This window comes from Copidosoma floridanum, unplaced genomic scaffold, assembly GCF_036245765.1.
Source record: "Copidosoma floridanum isolate Cflo_tuat_1 unplaced genomic scaffold, Cflo_Japanese_pri ptg000004l, whole genome shotgun sequence".
In the NCBI taxonomy this organism is placed as follows: domain Eukaryota; kingdom Metazoa; phylum Arthropoda; class Insecta; order Hymenoptera; family Encyrtidae; genus Copidosoma; species Copidosoma floridanum.
In genome coordinates, this window is record NW_028321881.1 from 34953228 (window position 1) to 34972564 (window position 19337).

At 36.2% G+C, this 19337-nt stretch overlaps 1 protein-coding gene across 1 annotated transcript in view; it reads left to right on the forward strand.

Moving 5' to 3' along the window:
• Window positions 1-18931, forward strand: part of RyR (Ryanodine receptor) — a 1110242-nt gene extending 1091311 nt beyond the window's left edge. Inside the window, exons 57-60 of the mRNA XM_089598062.1 lie at window positions 17590-17868; window positions 17984-18140; window positions 18213-18378; window positions 18654-18931. Coding sequence (XP_089454188.1) covers window positions 17590-17868; window positions 17984-18140; window positions 18213-18378; window positions 18654-18816 — 765 coding nt within the window. The 3' untranslated portion in view covers window positions 18817-18931. The remainder of the gene's footprint in view (window positions 1-17589; window positions 17869-17983; window positions 18141-18212; window positions 18379-18653) is intronic.
• The last annotated feature ends 406 nt before the right edge of the window (window positions 18932-19337 follow it).

Here is a 19337-nt window from a genome sequence, read left to right on the forward strand (position 1 = left end):
TGGTTGAGTTGCCTAGAAAACTTGAGTAGGGGTGCCTTTCTTGGCATTAGGATTTCACGAGTCAGTAGTATTTTCCTTTTGCTAACGATGCATCAATGTGTGATGCTTTTGATGGTATATATTACAAGCGTTAGTATTTATTCATGATTTAGTGGCATGATAGCCTAGATTATTTAAGCAGAGGTTAGTTGAAAGCTGAATACTCCTCTTGTCTAGCCAAGATTTTCATTTGGATACCTCACAATTACTAATATTGTGATCTAAAATATCACAGCAAGGACAAGGAACCTTAGGTTCTACAGAAGTTGTTTAATAAACCATAGTTACAAGAGATGTATTATTCTTTTTATTAGGCTTAGCTATTGGAGCTACAGCACCTGACTTAGATCTGGGCGTATAAGACTCTAAAGTCATTAATTGTGCGTTCGAAAATTCTTTAAATAGTGCCAGTGTAAGTGGTTCAGTGGTTGCACTTAAATGTTTTTACCAATCCTTGGCAGTACAAAAATATAATTTATTAGAAACTACTCCTATAAAAAGTTTACTAGACCATGTTCTTGTCTGTTTGAAGCTTTCAGAGCTATAAGTGGCCTAACACTGCCACTCATCAATGATTTACATTTGCTTACTGAACTATTTTTCATAAAATAAGTATTCAGGATCGAATATACGTTATTAGTTACTAGACGATGTTTCTTGGTTTATTTTTGTAGTACTCACACAGGGTGTTCCAAGCCTGAAAATAATTATCAGCAGTTAGAGGCAAGTTTTTCATAAGCTCAGCAGCTTTACCATTACCCTGTGAACGAAGTTAATTATGCTTGAGAACCAATGGTATCTTAGTTTTATTGCGCACCAGTGCAGATACGACGTATTTGAAATTCTGCCAACCTGCTTGATCACCGCTAAAGTTGGGGAGATCTGTATTAGGTGACGTTGACGCTGTAGAATTAATGATTACAGCTCCAAGGGGAGTGGTTTGTGTTAGGACCTCTGACTGTCTTAGTTGATTAAGATGATCAATAAACTCAATTTAATTTGAACAGTAGAAACCTTTTCCTTTGCTAAAGGCATTGTCATTAAAAATAAACGTGATTCAGGTCAATAGGAGTAAGGTTAAGGATGCACAAATAATTTTCCTGAAACTGCTTGAAAGACACATCAAGTTGTTTTTGCTTTGTTATTGCTTGGCCTTTAGTCATTTTTGCTGATCTCATCTTATTGAAATTAGAGAACATATTTTTTTATTTTATCGTACAGGTCTCACTGAGTCTTAAAATAATCTTCCGTTTTTTAACAACTACTACTACTTAATGAAGGCTAAAACAAGAACTTCTGTCAAAAACCTAAAGAGAAGAAAAAAAACTAGTTTAAACATTAACAAAGTTCGTAAACAGTATATCCGAATGGTCAAAGTTAAATGTCTAGTTTAACTATTTTATATTGCAGAATACCAACCTAAATCAGTATTTTAACAACCAAAAGGAAGTCTGTCACTAGCTATAGATATCCAATACCATCAAATAGAATCTTTTTTTCTTTAATATACAAAAAAAAGAATTATTATCTTACGTTTTAAATCCTTACCTGGATTCTAAAGTGTGACGTATGTTGTATATTATATGTAGACAAAGTGACCTTTTGACGTTTTATACCCCCTTCAAATTATCATAAACGCATTAAGCAAATTAAAACTGATACTGAATGAGTAAAAAAAGAGCTTGGAATCTTTTGGCACTATTCAAACTTGTGTGTTATTAATGATTTAAAAAATACATAGCAAAAATCAATCAATAACACAATTTCTGTTTAAATTGGTTACGAAATTAGATTCTCTAGACAGAGCGCGTGGTGGCTCAGTTGGCTAGGTCGTGAATTGGCACGCGGGAGACCGTGATTCGATTTCCGGCCAGTGGACATTTTCGGGCAAGTACCTCTGTGAATTTTCACATGTGCTTTTTCACCACGCAATGCTCCTCGAGGAGGGTTTAGGCGACCTCCTCGCAGCATAATTGCCTAATTTTCCCCTACCCCCTTCCCAGTAATGGGAGGCCTCCCATCCCTCTTCCCTTCCTTCTCCAAAGTGCTAAGTGCCCTGTGTAGTGCCCTTTATAGGAGCCGGACGTAAAGCACTATAATATATATATATATATATATATATATATATATATATATATATATATATATATATATATATATATATATATATATATATAAAATAGATTCTCTAGAGCTTAAAACGTGTTAATACACTATGTAAGGTAATTCATAAGCAGATTCTTTCAAATTAGTAAATGTTAAAAATCATAAATTGTTTGATTGACTGGCTTATACATTCCTATAAGTGACTTGACATTTAATGATCACGTAAGCTAACTTATGTCATGTGAATAGACTACGATTTATCAACACATCTTAAAATGTTGTGAAAATTGATACAGGTTAATCTGTCAGCTAGGGTCCCTTCAAACGAAATTTCTAGTGGAGCTCAGATGTAGTCTCTGATAAGCTTGATATAAAGTCTTAAGTCAAAGTTTCCCATGCAGTAATCTTTTATAACGTATTTCATTCCGGAAAACACGCTTAGGCAACTCTTTTTGGTGCCAAATTTCTGTGAGCAGAAGCCTAATATTTCTTAAAACTTGACTCGGAGCTAAACGTCAAAGTCGCCAGATAGATATCATCCGATGAACTTTTCCTATGCTATTAACACTTAAAAAATGAGTTTTTCAGCAGAGCTCTGCCAACAGCCCTTGAAAACTAGACTTGTGGACTTATGTTAAAGTTCCCCAGCAGGAATCTTTGATGAACGCAAGAATCGAGGCTCAACGCCAAATTCGCTGGATAGAAATCGTCTGATGGTTTTTTCTATGAAATTACCACTAAAAAATAAGATTTCTAGTAGAGCTCTGCCAACGGCCCTAGAAAGCTAGACTCGTGGGCTAAAGTCGAGGTTTCCCGTATGGAAATCTTTGATAAATGCAAGACTCGGGGCTCAACGCCAAAGTCACTAAACAGGAATCGTTTGATGGACTTTTCATGGATGAATTAGGCTGCAAATGAAAAAATCATACCAGCTCCACGTATGACAGAAGGTCCTTAGAAATTCAAACGTGACAACTCAGTAATGATATTTGATACTGAGAAATGTTAAGATAAAGAAGCGTTTTTTGAAGAAGAGCATCTTGATAAGCTTAAAGATATTTCAGTAAAGCTTATTGCACAATCACGGTCTAGGTGTGCTCAATGTGAAGCATTGTGCCAGTCGTGCAACTCAATGTAGCGAAGCAATCACCGACCACATGCCTTCTCCGGCTCATTTTGGAGGTTACTAGCACCTGCCAGCCCCTTTTGCCAACCACGTATCTCTTCCGGCTCGTCTGGGGAATTACCATCACTTACCAGCTTTTCTAGCCGATTGCGAGCCTTCTGCGGCTCCACAAAACAGGACAAAAAACCGCCAATGTGTGTCCAGGTTGACAAGCCTTCTCTGGCATTTCTCTACTAGTACAAATGCTCACTAGTCCGTCTCACCAGCTGTGACCCTCCTTTAGCTCGTATTAAGGAGCGCAAACGTCCGTCGGCCTGTGTCGCCTACCACACAATTTGAGTTCGTATTGTTGCCAACGCTTGCTAGCCCATTTCAACAATCGCGTGCCTTCAACTCACCCAACAAATTAGATTTTTCGCTTATTGTACCACGACCTGAATCTTGGCGTTGTCAATTTAGCATCGGCTCATATGTTATAACTACGAATCGAGTATTTGCTTTTTGGTCAGCAATCATAACCTGTGCATTAAAAAATTTGATCAAGGCTCGATTATCTCTTCTTTTAAAAAACGACGGTGCATTTGTAATAAAAGTCAAGAAAAATGTACATATTCATAAAAATGCAGCAAATTTGACTATTAAAAAAATGACAAGCCTAATTACAAAAAAATGTATACAGACGTGTGAAAAATAAGAAAAACATGAAACGCAACATAAGAACAAATAATTGGTTTGAAATAACATACTTGAAAATATTATGATTTAAAAACGTTAATTTGAATATAAAATAAAAAACCACGTTTGCGACTTAGGACCCCTGGTAGAAGTGAAACTTTTAACTCAAATACTATTAAACTCGGTATAACAGAAATTGAGAAAATTGGATTACACCTAATCTCAAAAGGTCTTTAAAAATACAATATTAAAACAGTAAAAATAATTTTATTATTACATATTCGAGCACGCGCGTGCATAAAATACATATACTTATACATACTACTTGTGTTACACGTGATTCACGCGTTCTTAGTACTTCCATGTTTGCTAATGTATATATGAATTAATACATGTAGTAGTTGTTGATCATAAAATGCAGAAAAAAACAAAATTTCTTTACATACTGCCCTGAAAAGAGATAATTACTATAAGTAGAGAAAATATATGATCTTGGTTCACTCACGTAATACCATGTAGGAGTATTCATTGAAGGATTTATTGGTGAGCATATCATAAATATATAACACTTGTATAAAAGGTTCTCATTTATAATTTTATTGCTACGTTTTGTCCAAATTTCTCGGATCTCATCAGGCAACTAAAAAATTAACACAAATGCAGGTGTAAAATGACAATCAAAAAGAACTACAGAAAACCGACAAACTATGTACACCATGATTGTTAGTATTGATAAAAAGTTACTAAAATTTTTCCTTGTATTTATTATTCATTTTATTGGTAAGCTTCTTGGTACTAATAAATGCTGTTTCAAAAAAAATAGCATTCGTTAATAGCAAGAAGCAATTTAAATGTTAACATAATTTCATCAGGTAAATTTTAAGTCTTGCGTCTGTTTTCTGTGGTTTTTCCTTATTGTTATTCTATGTGTGCGTATGTGTAAGTTTGTTAGTTGCTTGATGCGGTCTGAGAAATTCGGATGAAACGTAGCAATAAAGTAATAAATTCATACATACTATAGTAGTGTTATATATTTATAATATGTTTACCACTAAATCTTTCAACTAATACTCCTACATGGTAATTACTATTCGTGCCTTCGACATACCGTTATATATATATATATATATATATATATATATATATATATTGTGACGTGACGAGTCACCGTCGCAGTCAGAATACCGGTTTTGTGATAGCAGACAGGAGGAGAGGCGGTACAGTGCGCACTACCCCTACCTTATCCCAAACCCATACATAGGTATCCATCCCTACTATGGGCAACACAACCGATTCCCGACTGTGGGTAACACCTGGTGTGTGTGTGTGTGTGTGTGTAACAACGCAACACACACCTGTGTAAGTGGCTGAGGTGCCAAGGCAGCACGGATCAGCGGGCCGGGAGGAGAGACACTCTCTCTCTTGTCTGCTCACCGTAGAGTCGTACTCTGATATCCGTCGGTTGAGTTTTGCGTAAGCTAGTGAGGCGAGCTCTGTATCAGGCGACAACAGGAGACGCAGCCACGACTACCTGTTGCTGACCCGACCGGTTGCAGGCGTATACACACGGCTTCTGCTGGGACTCGTGCCATCCGAGTGCTGATACCTGCCAGACGGATCTCCCAGTGCCCGTGGTCAAGTTGCGGTGTACCTCGCCATAGGAGTGTTAACGGTAGGCCGGTGTCCCTTAATCCTGTCCCTACTGTGAGAGCACTGTGCCGAACAGCAACTGCCGGACCCACAGGGCCGAGTTGTTAGTTGATAGGTCTTGTTGGATGGCTGGACGTTGACATTCTTTTGTATGTCATGCATAGTCATTGTTAGAATAAACGCATTATCTTTGTATATAAATAGATGTGTTTTCCTTAATTGTAGGTATTTGAATGCCAGCTATCCACCTATCCTACTGGCCCTTAAGAATAATTATTAATAAATATTAGATGTACAGTGTCTTGCTGCTGACTGCAAGGCGAGCAAGACTCGACCATTACAATATATATATATATATATATATATATATATATATATATATATATACATTATATTTACATGTACAATCAATTTTTGTCGGAAGCATTTTACCCGACAAATGAAATTTTTTTTAAAATTTAGCTACCATCAAAGTGAAATAATCCCCTCTATCTGATCGAGATTAAGAAAAACACTAGACATTTAACTATGTTCCGGTGTAAAGTTGTAATTTTTGATTAAATTTGTTTTCTGTGATTATTTATAATTTAATATTAAAATTTACCCATAGTTATTACTAATTCTTACTTATTTTATAAGACTAATAAAAATATATGCTTTGGTCACGTGACAATCATTCTTATAATACATGATAAACAATAGAAAATCAATAAATTTAAAGGTAGAATATGTATAATGTAGCTTTGCCTTTGAGATATGACTTATTATCTTTAGAATTATAGCAATTCTTTGTACGAATCTGTGTGATCTACATCCGTACAGCTTTATAATTGCACTTTAATTATCTAGAGTAAGTCCATTGGTTTAGTAGTAACGTAGAAGCATGCATGCCTATAATATATGTATACTTATATACATGGATAGTAGCAGCATAAAGAGAAGGGACCGCGTGGCGTATATGCAAGAGAGAAAGAGACGTACTGGTAGACAGTAGAATGACGCTTGCTGCGAGAGAGAGGGACGGAGAGGGAGGGAGTATGTCAAAGAGGAAATTGAGGAGAGGGCTCGGGCAGCAGGGTGGATGGCTACGTTTTTTCGTAACGCGTTATCCCTTCACGTGGCTGTTCACGACTCAACATAAGAAGTTTCATTTCAAAAATAATTTAGAAGCTTGTATTTTCTTGCATTTGTAGATTTTTTCAGTGACCATCTAATATCTCTGATAAGCTCTTCTTGTGAGCTAAAGCTCATTTTTTGAAAGTATTATTTTTTTATTAGTATGTACGTGAAATATAAATACCTTTATTAACGTGTTTACAATATTTTAAAATTTACAATAATTGTTTAAAATGTCCACCATTGACTTCTATCAAACAATTAAACCATTTTATCATTGATTGTCAAGCCTTTCTTATTTCTTGAGGAATAATGGTAGTGTATTTTTACTCGGTTATCTGCGTCATATCTTTCCTTGTTGTGGGAGGATCCCGATAATATCTCTCTTTGAGCACACCCTACAAGAAATAACCCAGGGATGTTCAATCCAGTGATGGTAGTGGCCATAACCTGGATTCTTAGATATCTTTCCCAAGTTTTCAAAATAATTATTAGATACATGCAGAAGTTGCAGCACTGGTGTGAGCAGGAGCGCCATCCTGCTGCCACCACATATTATAAAGACGCACTGAGTTATCTCTTAACAGTTGCAGTAGTATTCTTCTTAAAAATGCAGCATACATTGCTCCATAGAAGATTCCCTCTCAAAAGACGGGGTCAACAATTCTGTCACCTACAATTTCAGCCCGCACGTTAACTTTTCATCGTCGTTAGCCCTTTACTTCATCTATTATTATATGAGGATTCTCTCCTCACCGGAACCAACTTCTTTTGCTCTGGATGTTGGCTGCTTGTTTTTAAGTAAACGTTGACTTATCGGTAAAACACTTGACGTGTAAAATTGACGTCATTTATAAGCTGTCTTCTTAGCCGTCTACCGTGGAGAAGTCTTCGTGCTGCACCGCCGCCGCGCCGTCTTGCAGTTTTTGCACCTTCTGTAACTTGTTCTGGTAATGCGTCTGTTCGGCAATTTTTCTAACTGTCTCTGGATAACCTCTTTAGTATTTAAAACTCTATTATAACCTACATTCCTGATTGCAAGAAAACATTGGTTTACAAACAATTCATACATAAATTGAGTTGATTTTCTAAAAACAATTTCACTAAGTAAAATAGAAATGAGAATATTTACCTAATTGCCTTGCAAGAGCTCTTGTACTGTGAACCAAACTCTCTTTGAATCTTTGCTTGACTTCTTTTTTCAAAGAGCCATCTCTAACTGGCCGTTGCCTTGGCGCCAAAGGTCTCTTAACCACGCCATGCTCTTGGTACGTCCAAAATGTACTTGTTTAATGGTTGACATTAGTCATTGGTTAAATAAATAATAAATAAGCATTTTTTTTGTTTAAATTAATTAAAAATATGCACACATTCTTATAAAATTAAGTTTGTGAGCAGTTATGCAATCTATTATTTCAACAGATACGTCATAAAAATTTTTTTTTTTAAATATATTTTGTGAAAAGCGCAGTGATAGCTACATTGTGGGTTGGCACACGAGAGGTCTTGGCTTTGATTTCCGAGCAGTGCGACTTTTTTAGACAAGTACAGCTGTGAATTTCTTACATATGATTTTTAACTGCGCAATACTTCTAGCGAAAGGAATGGGCGACCATCTTGCAGTGTAACTGTCTAATTAAAACCTAGCCACCTCTCTGCAATTAATTTCCCATTCCTCTCAGCGTCATTCTCCCGAATGCTCGAATCACGGAGTAGTGCCCTTAATAAAAGCCGACGTACAGCAGTCTAATTAAAAAAAAAAACTTTTTATCAATGTTGTTCTGTAACGAATTACTTCATAAGCATTTGACAAGTTCGGCAATACACGTTTGGAAACATTTTTCGGTACAAATGGACTGCTGTCATACAACTGTTCACTCCATTTTTTCGGGCCTCAAATATACACTCCAATACTTTATTTTGTCTTCGCTCTCGTTCCACTTTCTTGTCGGTTTCTATCGTACCATCAGCATCTCAGCAAAATTCATTTTTGTTAGTCGATTGTACTAAAGAAAAAATAGTTTAACGTTTGTGTGATGTCATAAAAACCGTTAATACTGCACAGTTGCCAAATTCAATCCAAACGTCAAGGATTTTGTTTTTACTTTTCGAATAAGTATCAATCTCTAAGTTGAATTTAACGTTTTTACATCCATGCACTAAATAGCCAATACTGGCTAAGCAACAAAGTATGGCAAAGGAAACATTCGTTAATAACATCATGTTAATTTCTCAAAATTAAATGCAAAAAAGCTCAGATTACTAAGCATCAAACATGTAGTGTTATCCTTGTTAAACTTCATACCTTTATAGAAATAAGTCCCACCAGGTCAAAAAGTTTTGTGGTGCATTTGACAATTGATTACTTATTAAGATACAAATAGCCTTTGCTCCTTCATTGTTTTGCCCATTTTTTCTAACCTGCTTTAAAAAATGGAGAGCACTACAGAATATTTTAATATGAGCACATACACAACTGTGTCATCGGCCCGAAAGTCATGCTTACTGAAGATACGAGAAGGGCAATTAGAGAGTATGTTTGCCAGTAATTTAACCCAAACAGACTCTATCAGAAGATTAACAATTAGCAACCTTTGAATTAAAACTCGAGTCCAGCATTAAAAATCTATCCGCATGTGCTCCTAAAATTCAGTGACAAACAAAATTGCCTCAGCGTGTTTCCCGTAAAGAAGCACGTTATCAAAGACTACCGCACAGGAAACCTTGACTTTGGCCCACGAGTCTAGTTTTCTAAGGTCGTTGGCAGAGCTCTGTTGGAAAATTTTTTTTCAGTGTTAATCGCATAGGAAAAATACATAGAACGATTTATGTCTGGTGACTTTGGCATTAAGCCCCAAGTTTTGCATTTATCGAAGATTTCCACACGGGAAAATTTGACCTCAGCCCACGAGTCTTTCTTTCTCAGGCAATTGGCAGAGTTCTGCTGGATCTTATTTTTAAGTGTTAATCGTATGGAAAAAGTTTATCGGATGATATCTATCTGGCGACTTTGGCGTTGAGCCCCAAGTGAAGTTTAAAAAAATTATTGGCTTCTCCTCACAGACATTCTGCACCAAGTAGAATTGCCTCAGCGTGTTTTCCGGAATGAAACACGTTATAAAATATTACCGCATGGGAAACTTTGACTTTGGACCTTGTACCAAACTAAATTTATCAAAAGATCACCTATTAATGTTAGCTGCACATTTGTTTACATTCTGTACGATCTAGAGTTATCTTACTGTGATTTTTACACAGCATTACGTTATTAAACATCTTGGCGTGGGAGACTTGGATCAACTTGAGCTGTTCTGGCATATTGCAGAAGTGCAGCTGATAAGAATGCAGATGTATTCTCTAAAATAAAGTTACTTTTTTGCTGTTACTTTATCACATACTTTAAAAATATTTTGTAGCATGATTTTACGCAGTCAGTTTAGTAATCGTTTCGCTGACATATTAATCTGTATTTATTGTTACGATATTTTTAAGTGTGTTGATAAATCGTATTCTATTTACATGACAGAAGTTAGCTTACGTGAACATAGAATTTCAAGTCACTAATTGGAATGTATAAGCTGGAAGATCAAATAATCTTCTATGTTAAAAATTTATTTACTTGAAAGGATCTGCTCAGTACTTACCTCACATAGTGTATTAACACATTTTAAGCATTGGATAATCTAATTTCGTAACCTCTTCTAACCGAATTTTTTTTTTTTTTCATTGATTTTAGGTATGTTTCTTTCGAATCATTAATGTTACACAAGCTTGTATAGTGTTAAAAAATTCCGAAATCATTTTTACTTTATTAGTACCAGTTTAGCATTAACTATTGAAACAAAGACAAATAGTTCATTCTTAACTAATTCCAAAAAAAAAAAAAAGATAAAGTAAAAGGCCTAATTATTACATAAATACTAAAGTAATAACCTAATGAAATAAAATGTATTGCTTAAATTAGTCAAGTTCAAAAAGGTTCAAAAAAATAAAAAACATTTATTCATGGTGACGAACAACAGCAAGGCAGTGGCAGCAACAACGATAGATCTTGAAGATGACTTTTGGCGCTGGTCTCGGAAATGTAGCTCTCTAGAAGATAACGTTGAGCAGTAGAAAGGCAGTGGCACATAGGGACAGCATCAACAATGGCGTCGTCTCACCCCAGCGTCAACCAAAATCGCATCAACTCGTAGCGGTCAAGATGGCAATACAGGCACCAATCATGGTGTTGACTCTTGGCAGCAGCAGCATCGAACGAAGCACGCAAGTTGGCAATGTCTTTAAGTGTATGTCTATTTATATACTCTGTCTTTATGCTCACTTCTCTGCACTGCACGTGTTAATTATAAAAATTCATGTTGTTACTCACAAGAAACGAGAGAGAAAATGAATAAGGATCTGACTTGTTTGAATAATTTACGCGAGCAGACTAGATAAGAATTTGCTTGATTGTGCACGTATTGATGAATGTGCTGTTCAAATATACATTAGTAAAATGTGTTTGATATTGATACCACATCATCGAAAGCAAATGCAGAGAAAAGCAACAAAATTTTAAGTGCGTGTAATTGTACAATGGCACAACAGCAACTGCACAATGAAAGAAAAAGAATACGTGAGTAAGCTCAATATTGATACAGCGTGCTTAAAAGCAAACTTAGGAAAAATAAGAAAAAAAAAGTCTCACTACTTAGCTCGCTGTCAAAAGAGAAAGCTTAGATGTGTGAACCAAGATGGCTGCCCGTTCGTCGAGCGGTCTACGGTGAAAGCTAAGATGGCTAGAAAAGAGCTTAATCTCCTACTATCTGGCTTGAAGCAATATTCTCAATTATAATATTTAAATAAGAGCGACAAACTCGTGTAGAAGCTCGCTGGGACAGTAGACAAGAAGGCTGACGGAGAAAGAAGCTAAAGAACACAGCATACACTGAGGACACACTTTTTTACACAAAACACAAGCTCTCCTTATTGATCTTAAACGACCATGAATTAACTTTAATGACAATACATTGATGTTTCTTTACACAGATTGAACAGTGATGGAAGCCATTAGATCTAGCTATTCATGTGTTACTTCTAATATATAAGAAGTTTCAGTTTCTCTATATCTTGATTGGGAGTCGATTCTTTTACTCATAATTACGAGATTAAGATTGGACTCTTAAAATATTTTTAAAACATTTTATTAGGTACCGTTTGTTTTTCTATAATCTATACCAAGATGTGTTTAATACTTGTAATTAATGAATTGATGGCAGTGGCCGGAGAAGGAGAGAAGAATAAAGGATTTCTGGCGTACCGTAGTTCTTACATTAAGCACGTTCCAAATGAAAAATTGCTTACATACCTGGGTATGCTTGTCAGTACATCAATTAAAACGAGTCTGTTAAAGGATATCTACAGCAGTTGCTGCCAGCATGGTAAGGTCTTTCGTGGTTCTTGACGTCATAGGATTCTTTGTCACAAATACCCACAGCTTCGATATTATGTCAAAAAATGTGTCAAATGAAGTGCGTACCCTTTTGTCAAGCTCAACTTCCTGGCATAGCTTAATTCTACTAATAAGGCCAGGAATCTACATTAGAGTCAGTCCGCACCCACCCATTCCCTCCTTGGTCCTGTGCATGGTTTTTTTGTTTCGATCTATGCCTGCAATTTAAAATCTTTATCCTAGGATTCCTACTGATCCATCAAGATCCATTAGCTGCATCCAGATATCGTCGCAGCCTCCAACACATGTCTGAGAGACGGTGGCACATTAGGTAGGTAACTTCAAGATATAACATGCTCTGCCACGCTAGTTCACCTTCAGTGGGTCAGTTCGGCACACAAACTAGGTATTGCGTTGCTCCCCAGGGTATCCCTTTCCCCACCCTCGAATCGCACCACATGGCAAACACGGCAAACCGTCTGCCCTCATCTAGAGACCATTTTTTAGGAGTTTCCAGGAATAGTAAACAAGGTAATAGAGTATAGCTAAAGTGTGGGTATGCTATTCTCCCATATCACGTCCATCCCCAACCACAAGCCAGGGAAAGACGACAGCTACCTCACAAACCCTTGGCCATGCGAGAGAGTACCAGCTCGTATGCACTAAAAGTGCCCTTTATACAGTTTTTTAATGGCCAGGTTCCTTTATCAAAAAGATCGTCGCACCTTTTTTATTTACGGACGTCTGACTTTGTCAGTGGTAGAGATACCCAGTTCTCCTTAGTCACCGCATCAAGTCTCACCTCCTATTCCCACCCAAGCACAGGGTTACGGATGTCAAACAGCTCTTACAAATGTTCTAAAGCATTCACGCCACAAGATAATGTCAGAATTATTGTATTTAAGTATTTATAGCATTATGTAAAAGGATGTAGTAGTTTAGATAAGTGTGAGAAAGGAGGTATGCCGTGAATTCAAAGCTTTGTCACCCAAACTACGCTGCAAGCAGTATGGTCTTCGGCAAAGTTATGCATACCATGGAAGGGGGAAGAAGGTGAAGAGGGGATATGTGAAAAGATCATTTCAAATTACGATATTATAAAGAACGGTACGTATGTTTTTGCCAAGATGTTAAAAACATATAATTTTGTTTTGGGACAATATTTTAAGTTTTAAGTAACTGCTATTTCAGCAGAATGATGTTGCACTTCGCACGGTGGAGTTTTTTTAAATCAACTAACTGTAAAAGTAACTTTTATAATTATTACTTTTAAAATATAATTGTGCCTTTTCTTCCATATTTCTTGTTGTAATGTAGGTAGAAAATGTAATACTTACTAAGCTTTCTTTACATGATGTTACAAAGCCCACTAAGATTTTTTGCGAAGTTATCACTAAATACGCCCGCTGTGCATACTGCAGCACAAGTATAATTTTGCTACATGCGGTACATTTATACTTGGTGTTAATAAATAGAGGTACAGCAAGAGGAGAAATAATAGCAAAAAGGGAGTGAAAACGAACTCGTTTCGCTTTCGACCAGTAGCTGAACTCTTTAGTACGGTGTGCTAGTGATCTCAGCCGTAGACGAACACGACTGATACTTGCACTTATGTGCACATATATATCTTACCATGTAAAACGAAGCTTAGTAAGAATTCCATCTTCCATCTAGGTCACATTTAATAGATTATCATCTAGAAATCGACACCAGAAATATTAAATTTGATAATATACAAGCCTATGCAGACTTTTTAATGTCATCCTATTCTCTACCTCTCATATATTTCGATTCGTTGAATTAATCTCACCATCACTCAATATACATCTGCGTATAAGTGCAAGTATCAGTCGTGTTCGTCTATGGCTAAGATCACTCACACGCCGTACTGAAGAGATCAGATAGTGGTCGAGAACGAGACGATCTCGTTTCTACTCCTTTTTTCTATAGTTTTTTCTCTTTCTATACCTCTATTTATTAACGCCAAGTATAAATTTACCGCTTGTAGCAAAATTATACTTGCTCCGTAGTTTGTACAGTGTACGTATTGAGTGATAATCTTGTAAACAATTTTGGTAGGCTTTGTATGACCATGTAGAACAACTAAGTTAGTATTGCGTATTTCACTGACATTACGTTGAATAGATTATCATCCAGAAATAGACACCAAAATTACTATTTTTAATATTTGTAGTTGCCTTTAATAATTGTTTAATAAGAAATTGATTTTAAGAAATAAATTGTTTTGCTGAACATTATAAGTTTATAAAAATCATACAAATTCTTTCAACATGCTTAATTTATTTTAACTTGTGTTTTTTTATTTGGGAACTAAATAATACATGATAAAAAAAAAAAAAAAATGTTAAATTTTGTGTGTTTTTATTTTTCGATTTCATATCAATCACAGTTAGTAAGTATCAATTTAAAAAAAAAACTTTTTAATACACTGTGACTATTAGATACTGTTGAGCCATTATCGGTAGGCTAGGACAGAGAGGAAAAAAAGGAAAAGAGAAAAAGTAAAGAGGACAGTAAGAAAAAGGGGAGAAAGAGGTCAAATAAGCTTGGGCCTGCAAGCGTGTGAGAAGCGATTTTCGAAGGTTTTTACGCGAGAAGCATCGTGTTCTGAGTTTCCGTTTGTTGTGTTTTTTTGTGACGTTCTGGTGTAGTGCTGCTGCTAGGACCCTGCTTTTGTGAGCCAGCTAAGGGTTAGCAAGACTACGAGCCACGAAGAGCTGCTCTTAGTTGAGTCATCAGGGACGCCTATTGATTCGAGTTGAGGCTCCTCGTCAACGCCGCACGACAACAAGGAAGCGTCCGTGCAGCAAAGCCTGCATACTATCGTCACCATGAGTATCAGCCAGCAGGTTGACTGTTTTAAAGGGCAGCAGCCCTCGAGGTATGATAGAAGAACCACGTCTTGTCCTCGGCCACCCACGGCATGGTGCAGAAATCAGCCTCAAAGTACGTCAGCCCCTTTACCGTCGTGAGGTCATTGGGTTACAACACCTACGAATTGGAATCCGAAGATGGCACGCGCTCAGGCGCTATTTACGTAAGGCAGTTGAAACCCTACGTGAGTAGAGCTTCAGCGACGGCGGAAAAAGATCTCCCTTCTAACGACTCGAGGTCCGAAGAAGAAGTGACTAGTGCTCCACAACCACCGTTGGAAAACGGTGAACAGGCGAAGCACGACCTGCCTCATGCGAGCCTAATTGATGTAAGTAAGGCTGCCAGACTAGCCAGGCCAAATCGAGGCCACCCACGTGAAACGAATAGTGTTAAAGCCATCCGCCATGGCTAAGACACCTGCGAGCGATGGCAAACCACGCGACGATGTCCAAACATGCGACCGAGCAACAGGTCTGTCACCAAATGACGCGCGATGTTTGCGACCTTGACAACTAGCGAGATGTTAGTTTTGTAAGCGCCTCTATCTAAATCAATCCTCTTTTCTTTCCTTCCTCCCAATAATCGTCCCCAGAGCATTCCTTAATGGTGCCTAGGAGGTGGAGTTGGATACCTCTGGTATCTAACGTCTAGTCAAGGGGTGTGATGGTGAGATACCGTTGAGCCATCATTGGTAGGGTAAGACAGATAGGAAAAGAGGAAAAAGAAGATAAGCGATGAGGACAGTAAGGAAAAGACGAAAAAGAGATCAGATTAGCTTGGACTTAAAAGCGTGCGAGAAGCGATTTTTGAAGGTTTCTAAGCGAGAAGCGTCGTGTTCTGAGTTTCCGTTTGTCGTGTTTTTTTTGCGACATTCTGGTGTAGTGCTGCTGCTAGGACCCTGCTTTTGTGAGCCAGCTAAGGGTTAGCAAGACTACGAGCCACGAAGAGCAGCTCTTAGTTGAGTCATCAGGGACGCCTATTGATTCGAGTTGGGGCTCCTCGTCAACGCCGCCAAAAAACGAAACGTCATAATTGAATTTTGTGGAAGCCCAATTCAATTGCAACTTAATAAAAAATTAAATAATTTTTAGTATTATAGTGCAGATTTCATTAATTAATAGATATGTATCATTTCCTCAAATAGAACTTGTTGAATTAGCTGTTTAAGTTGTAAGAAAGTTCATACTTGAAGCTTAAATAGTTATTTCTTCTTTCGTATCAATAAATGTAAAAATCATTATTAATGCCCATTCTTACGTGGGTCTCAGATAAAATACAGAAAAGTAACATGGTCTCCCATACTATTAAATTAAAATTTTAGTCAATTTAAGAAAACGTACTACATGTTTCAGCACTTTTTCCGTTTTAATCATACTGAGTGTGCAAAATAACAACTATAAGTAATAAAGGTAAATATATTGAAATGCACGATTTTTTCTTTTAATTGCCCCTGCGCGTTGGCTAATAACAATTTGACATTAAAATTGAAACCCTTTACCACCTTCACTCTATTGGATTCATTAATCTCTTAGGTATAATACTTATAATACATAAAAAAAAAGAAACATAACTGTTAGGGCGTAAGCCACCACGAAAGGCTTACTGTTTCACCAATGACGAATCATTATGAAGACTACTCACGAACTCGTTTCATTTGATAATTAGACACCCCCTTCTACTTACAAGCACTAGAGAAAGGATACCAAGCAGAAGTGAGAGGCTTTAAACCAGGAGGTCCTTGTTTACTGAGGGAATCAAAAAAGAGCCAACAGTTCGTGGACAATACTCAGCCATCCAAATTTTTGAGATCCAGTTCAAAAGGAAGTTTTCCTCCGAATGCCTTTGCCATGTTTGCTCTCTAGCCCATGCCTTGTTTTCCCTTTTCCTTTGCGTTGCCGCCAAGATCACTGCTTATTTTCAGGCATATTAACGTTTCCTCGCTCCAGGTCGTGGCCCTACGCGTCTAGTCTCTGCAAATCGTATTGTATTAGAATCAATTTAACCAAAAAAAATTGAGTTTCAAGGGCTTTTCATTTAACTAAGAGTCTCTTACGTAACTTCTAAAATAATTAGAACTCTTAATTATCCATAACAAATAAAATTGCTGTCAAGTCTCAAATGTCTGTCTTGATAAAATTATTCCATAGGTCAAGTATATTATAACAATGTCACAGACGTATTCTAACAGTGGCTTGGGAGTAATAAAAGTCAGCTGAGGAGAGATGAAGGGCGTCAGTCAAATATTGAACTCAAATAATGTAACGGAGAAATTAAAACATTTTATCTTGTTTGGTGGGGGCTGAGGGGGGTGAAGGAGGATGTGTGGAATGACCCTTTGAATCACTGTATTATGTAGGTAGATATGTATTTCAATCTATTTAAATGTGTGTTTGTTGAACCTAAAATTTTTTTTCTACACGGATTAGCATTGCTTTTCCAAAGAGATCCATTTACTATTTATAAGCATTTTATCACAAAAAATAATTTACAAAAATTCTTAAGCTAAAACTAAAATACAATATTTATACTATATAACTTTTAATTTTAGGCTTTCCTGTACAGTTTGTGGTACTTTATCTTCTCAATCCTTGGCAACTACAATAATTTCTTTTTTGCCGCACATCTACTAGATGTTGCAGTAGGATTCAAGACCTTACGAACGATTTTGCAGTCAGTAACGCACAACGGCAAACAGCTTGTTCTTACGGTGATGCTTTTAACCATCATTGTGTATATTTATACAGTAATTGCGTTTAATTTCTTTCGTAAATTCTATATCCAAGAAGAGGATGATGAAGTAAACAAAAAATGTCATGATATGTTGACGGTGAGTAATTTTTGAGTTAATTAACTCTGATTAAGAGTAAAAGACTTATTTTTGTTGAAACAGTCTATGTTTTGATATTCTGTAATGTAACGTAAAATTCCATTTCTTATTATAGTGTTTTGTTTTCCATCTATACAAAGGCGTTAGAGCTGGTGGTGGGATTGGTGACGAAATAGGAGAACCAGATGGAGATGATTATGAAGTATATCGTATAATGTTTGACATAACTTTTTTCTTTTTCGTCATTGTTATTCTATTAGCTATTATTCAAGGTATGAGTGTTGAACATATTTAACATCAATGATCATTTTTATTTCTTGCCAATTATCATAAGAACATTACAGGCTTGATCATTGATGCGTTTGGTGAACTTCGAGATCAATTAGAGAGCGTAAAGACCAACATGGAGAGTAATTGTTTTATATGCGGTTTGGGTAAAGATTATTTCGATGCAGTTCCACATGGATTTGATACTCACGTTCAGCAAGAGCATAATCTTGCTAATTACATGTAAGTAAAAATATTAACTGAAAAAATGTTATTAAATTTGAACAATCCAACTTTTTTTGAGCTCTGCTTGCTTTTAAAAGTTTTTTATACTCTTTGTTTCTTTTGGATACGTTAACATAACGTTTATTTTATCTAGATTTCCGTAGTATATTAATTAATTGTTCTATAAGCATGTTTAAGTCTGTATAAAGTATTTAAATCTTACTGAGTTTGTACGATAGGAGATACAAAAATTTTATGTTTAGAGAATGCTTCCATAAAAATACTTTTTACAGGTTCTTTCTTATGCATCTGATTAATAAACCTGATACGGAGCATACTGGGCAGGAAACATACGTATGGAAAATGTATCAACAGAGGTGTTGGGACTTTTTTCCTGTTGGTGACTGTTTTCGCAAACAAAATGAGGCAGTCGAAGATGAGGCCAAGAAAAAATAACTTGAAGTACCAATCAAAATTATATCTGTATCATACTTTTTATTTTGTTTTACATGAATTATTCCGTTTTTTTGTCAAACTAAGTTAAGGTGCTGATTGCACACTGTTTTTAAATATAGCTTTGGTCAAAATCAATTGTCTTTAGAAAAAAGAAAATGATATTGTATTTTTGTCTCGTAGGTAATTATACATTCATTTTAGAAAAACTGTATATAAATTTTTATGAGTATTAAATAACCTGTTAAATAAAAATTAAGTAATTTTCTTCAATATTATGGATAAAAAACGTTATTAGTTAACTACTCGTTTCATTGAAACTAGTTCTTAATTTTGAGACTAAGCATGTATACCAAATTCAGATAACACTAACATAGTTTTGTTTTTTGATTTATATTTTCAGCCATTCAAGATCCTGATACATATCCTACTTAACTTGCAATACTGTGTTACTATATGTATATGAATATTATCATGGGCATGAAGAAAGTGCCTTGGATTTATTATAAATCGATTACCTACAC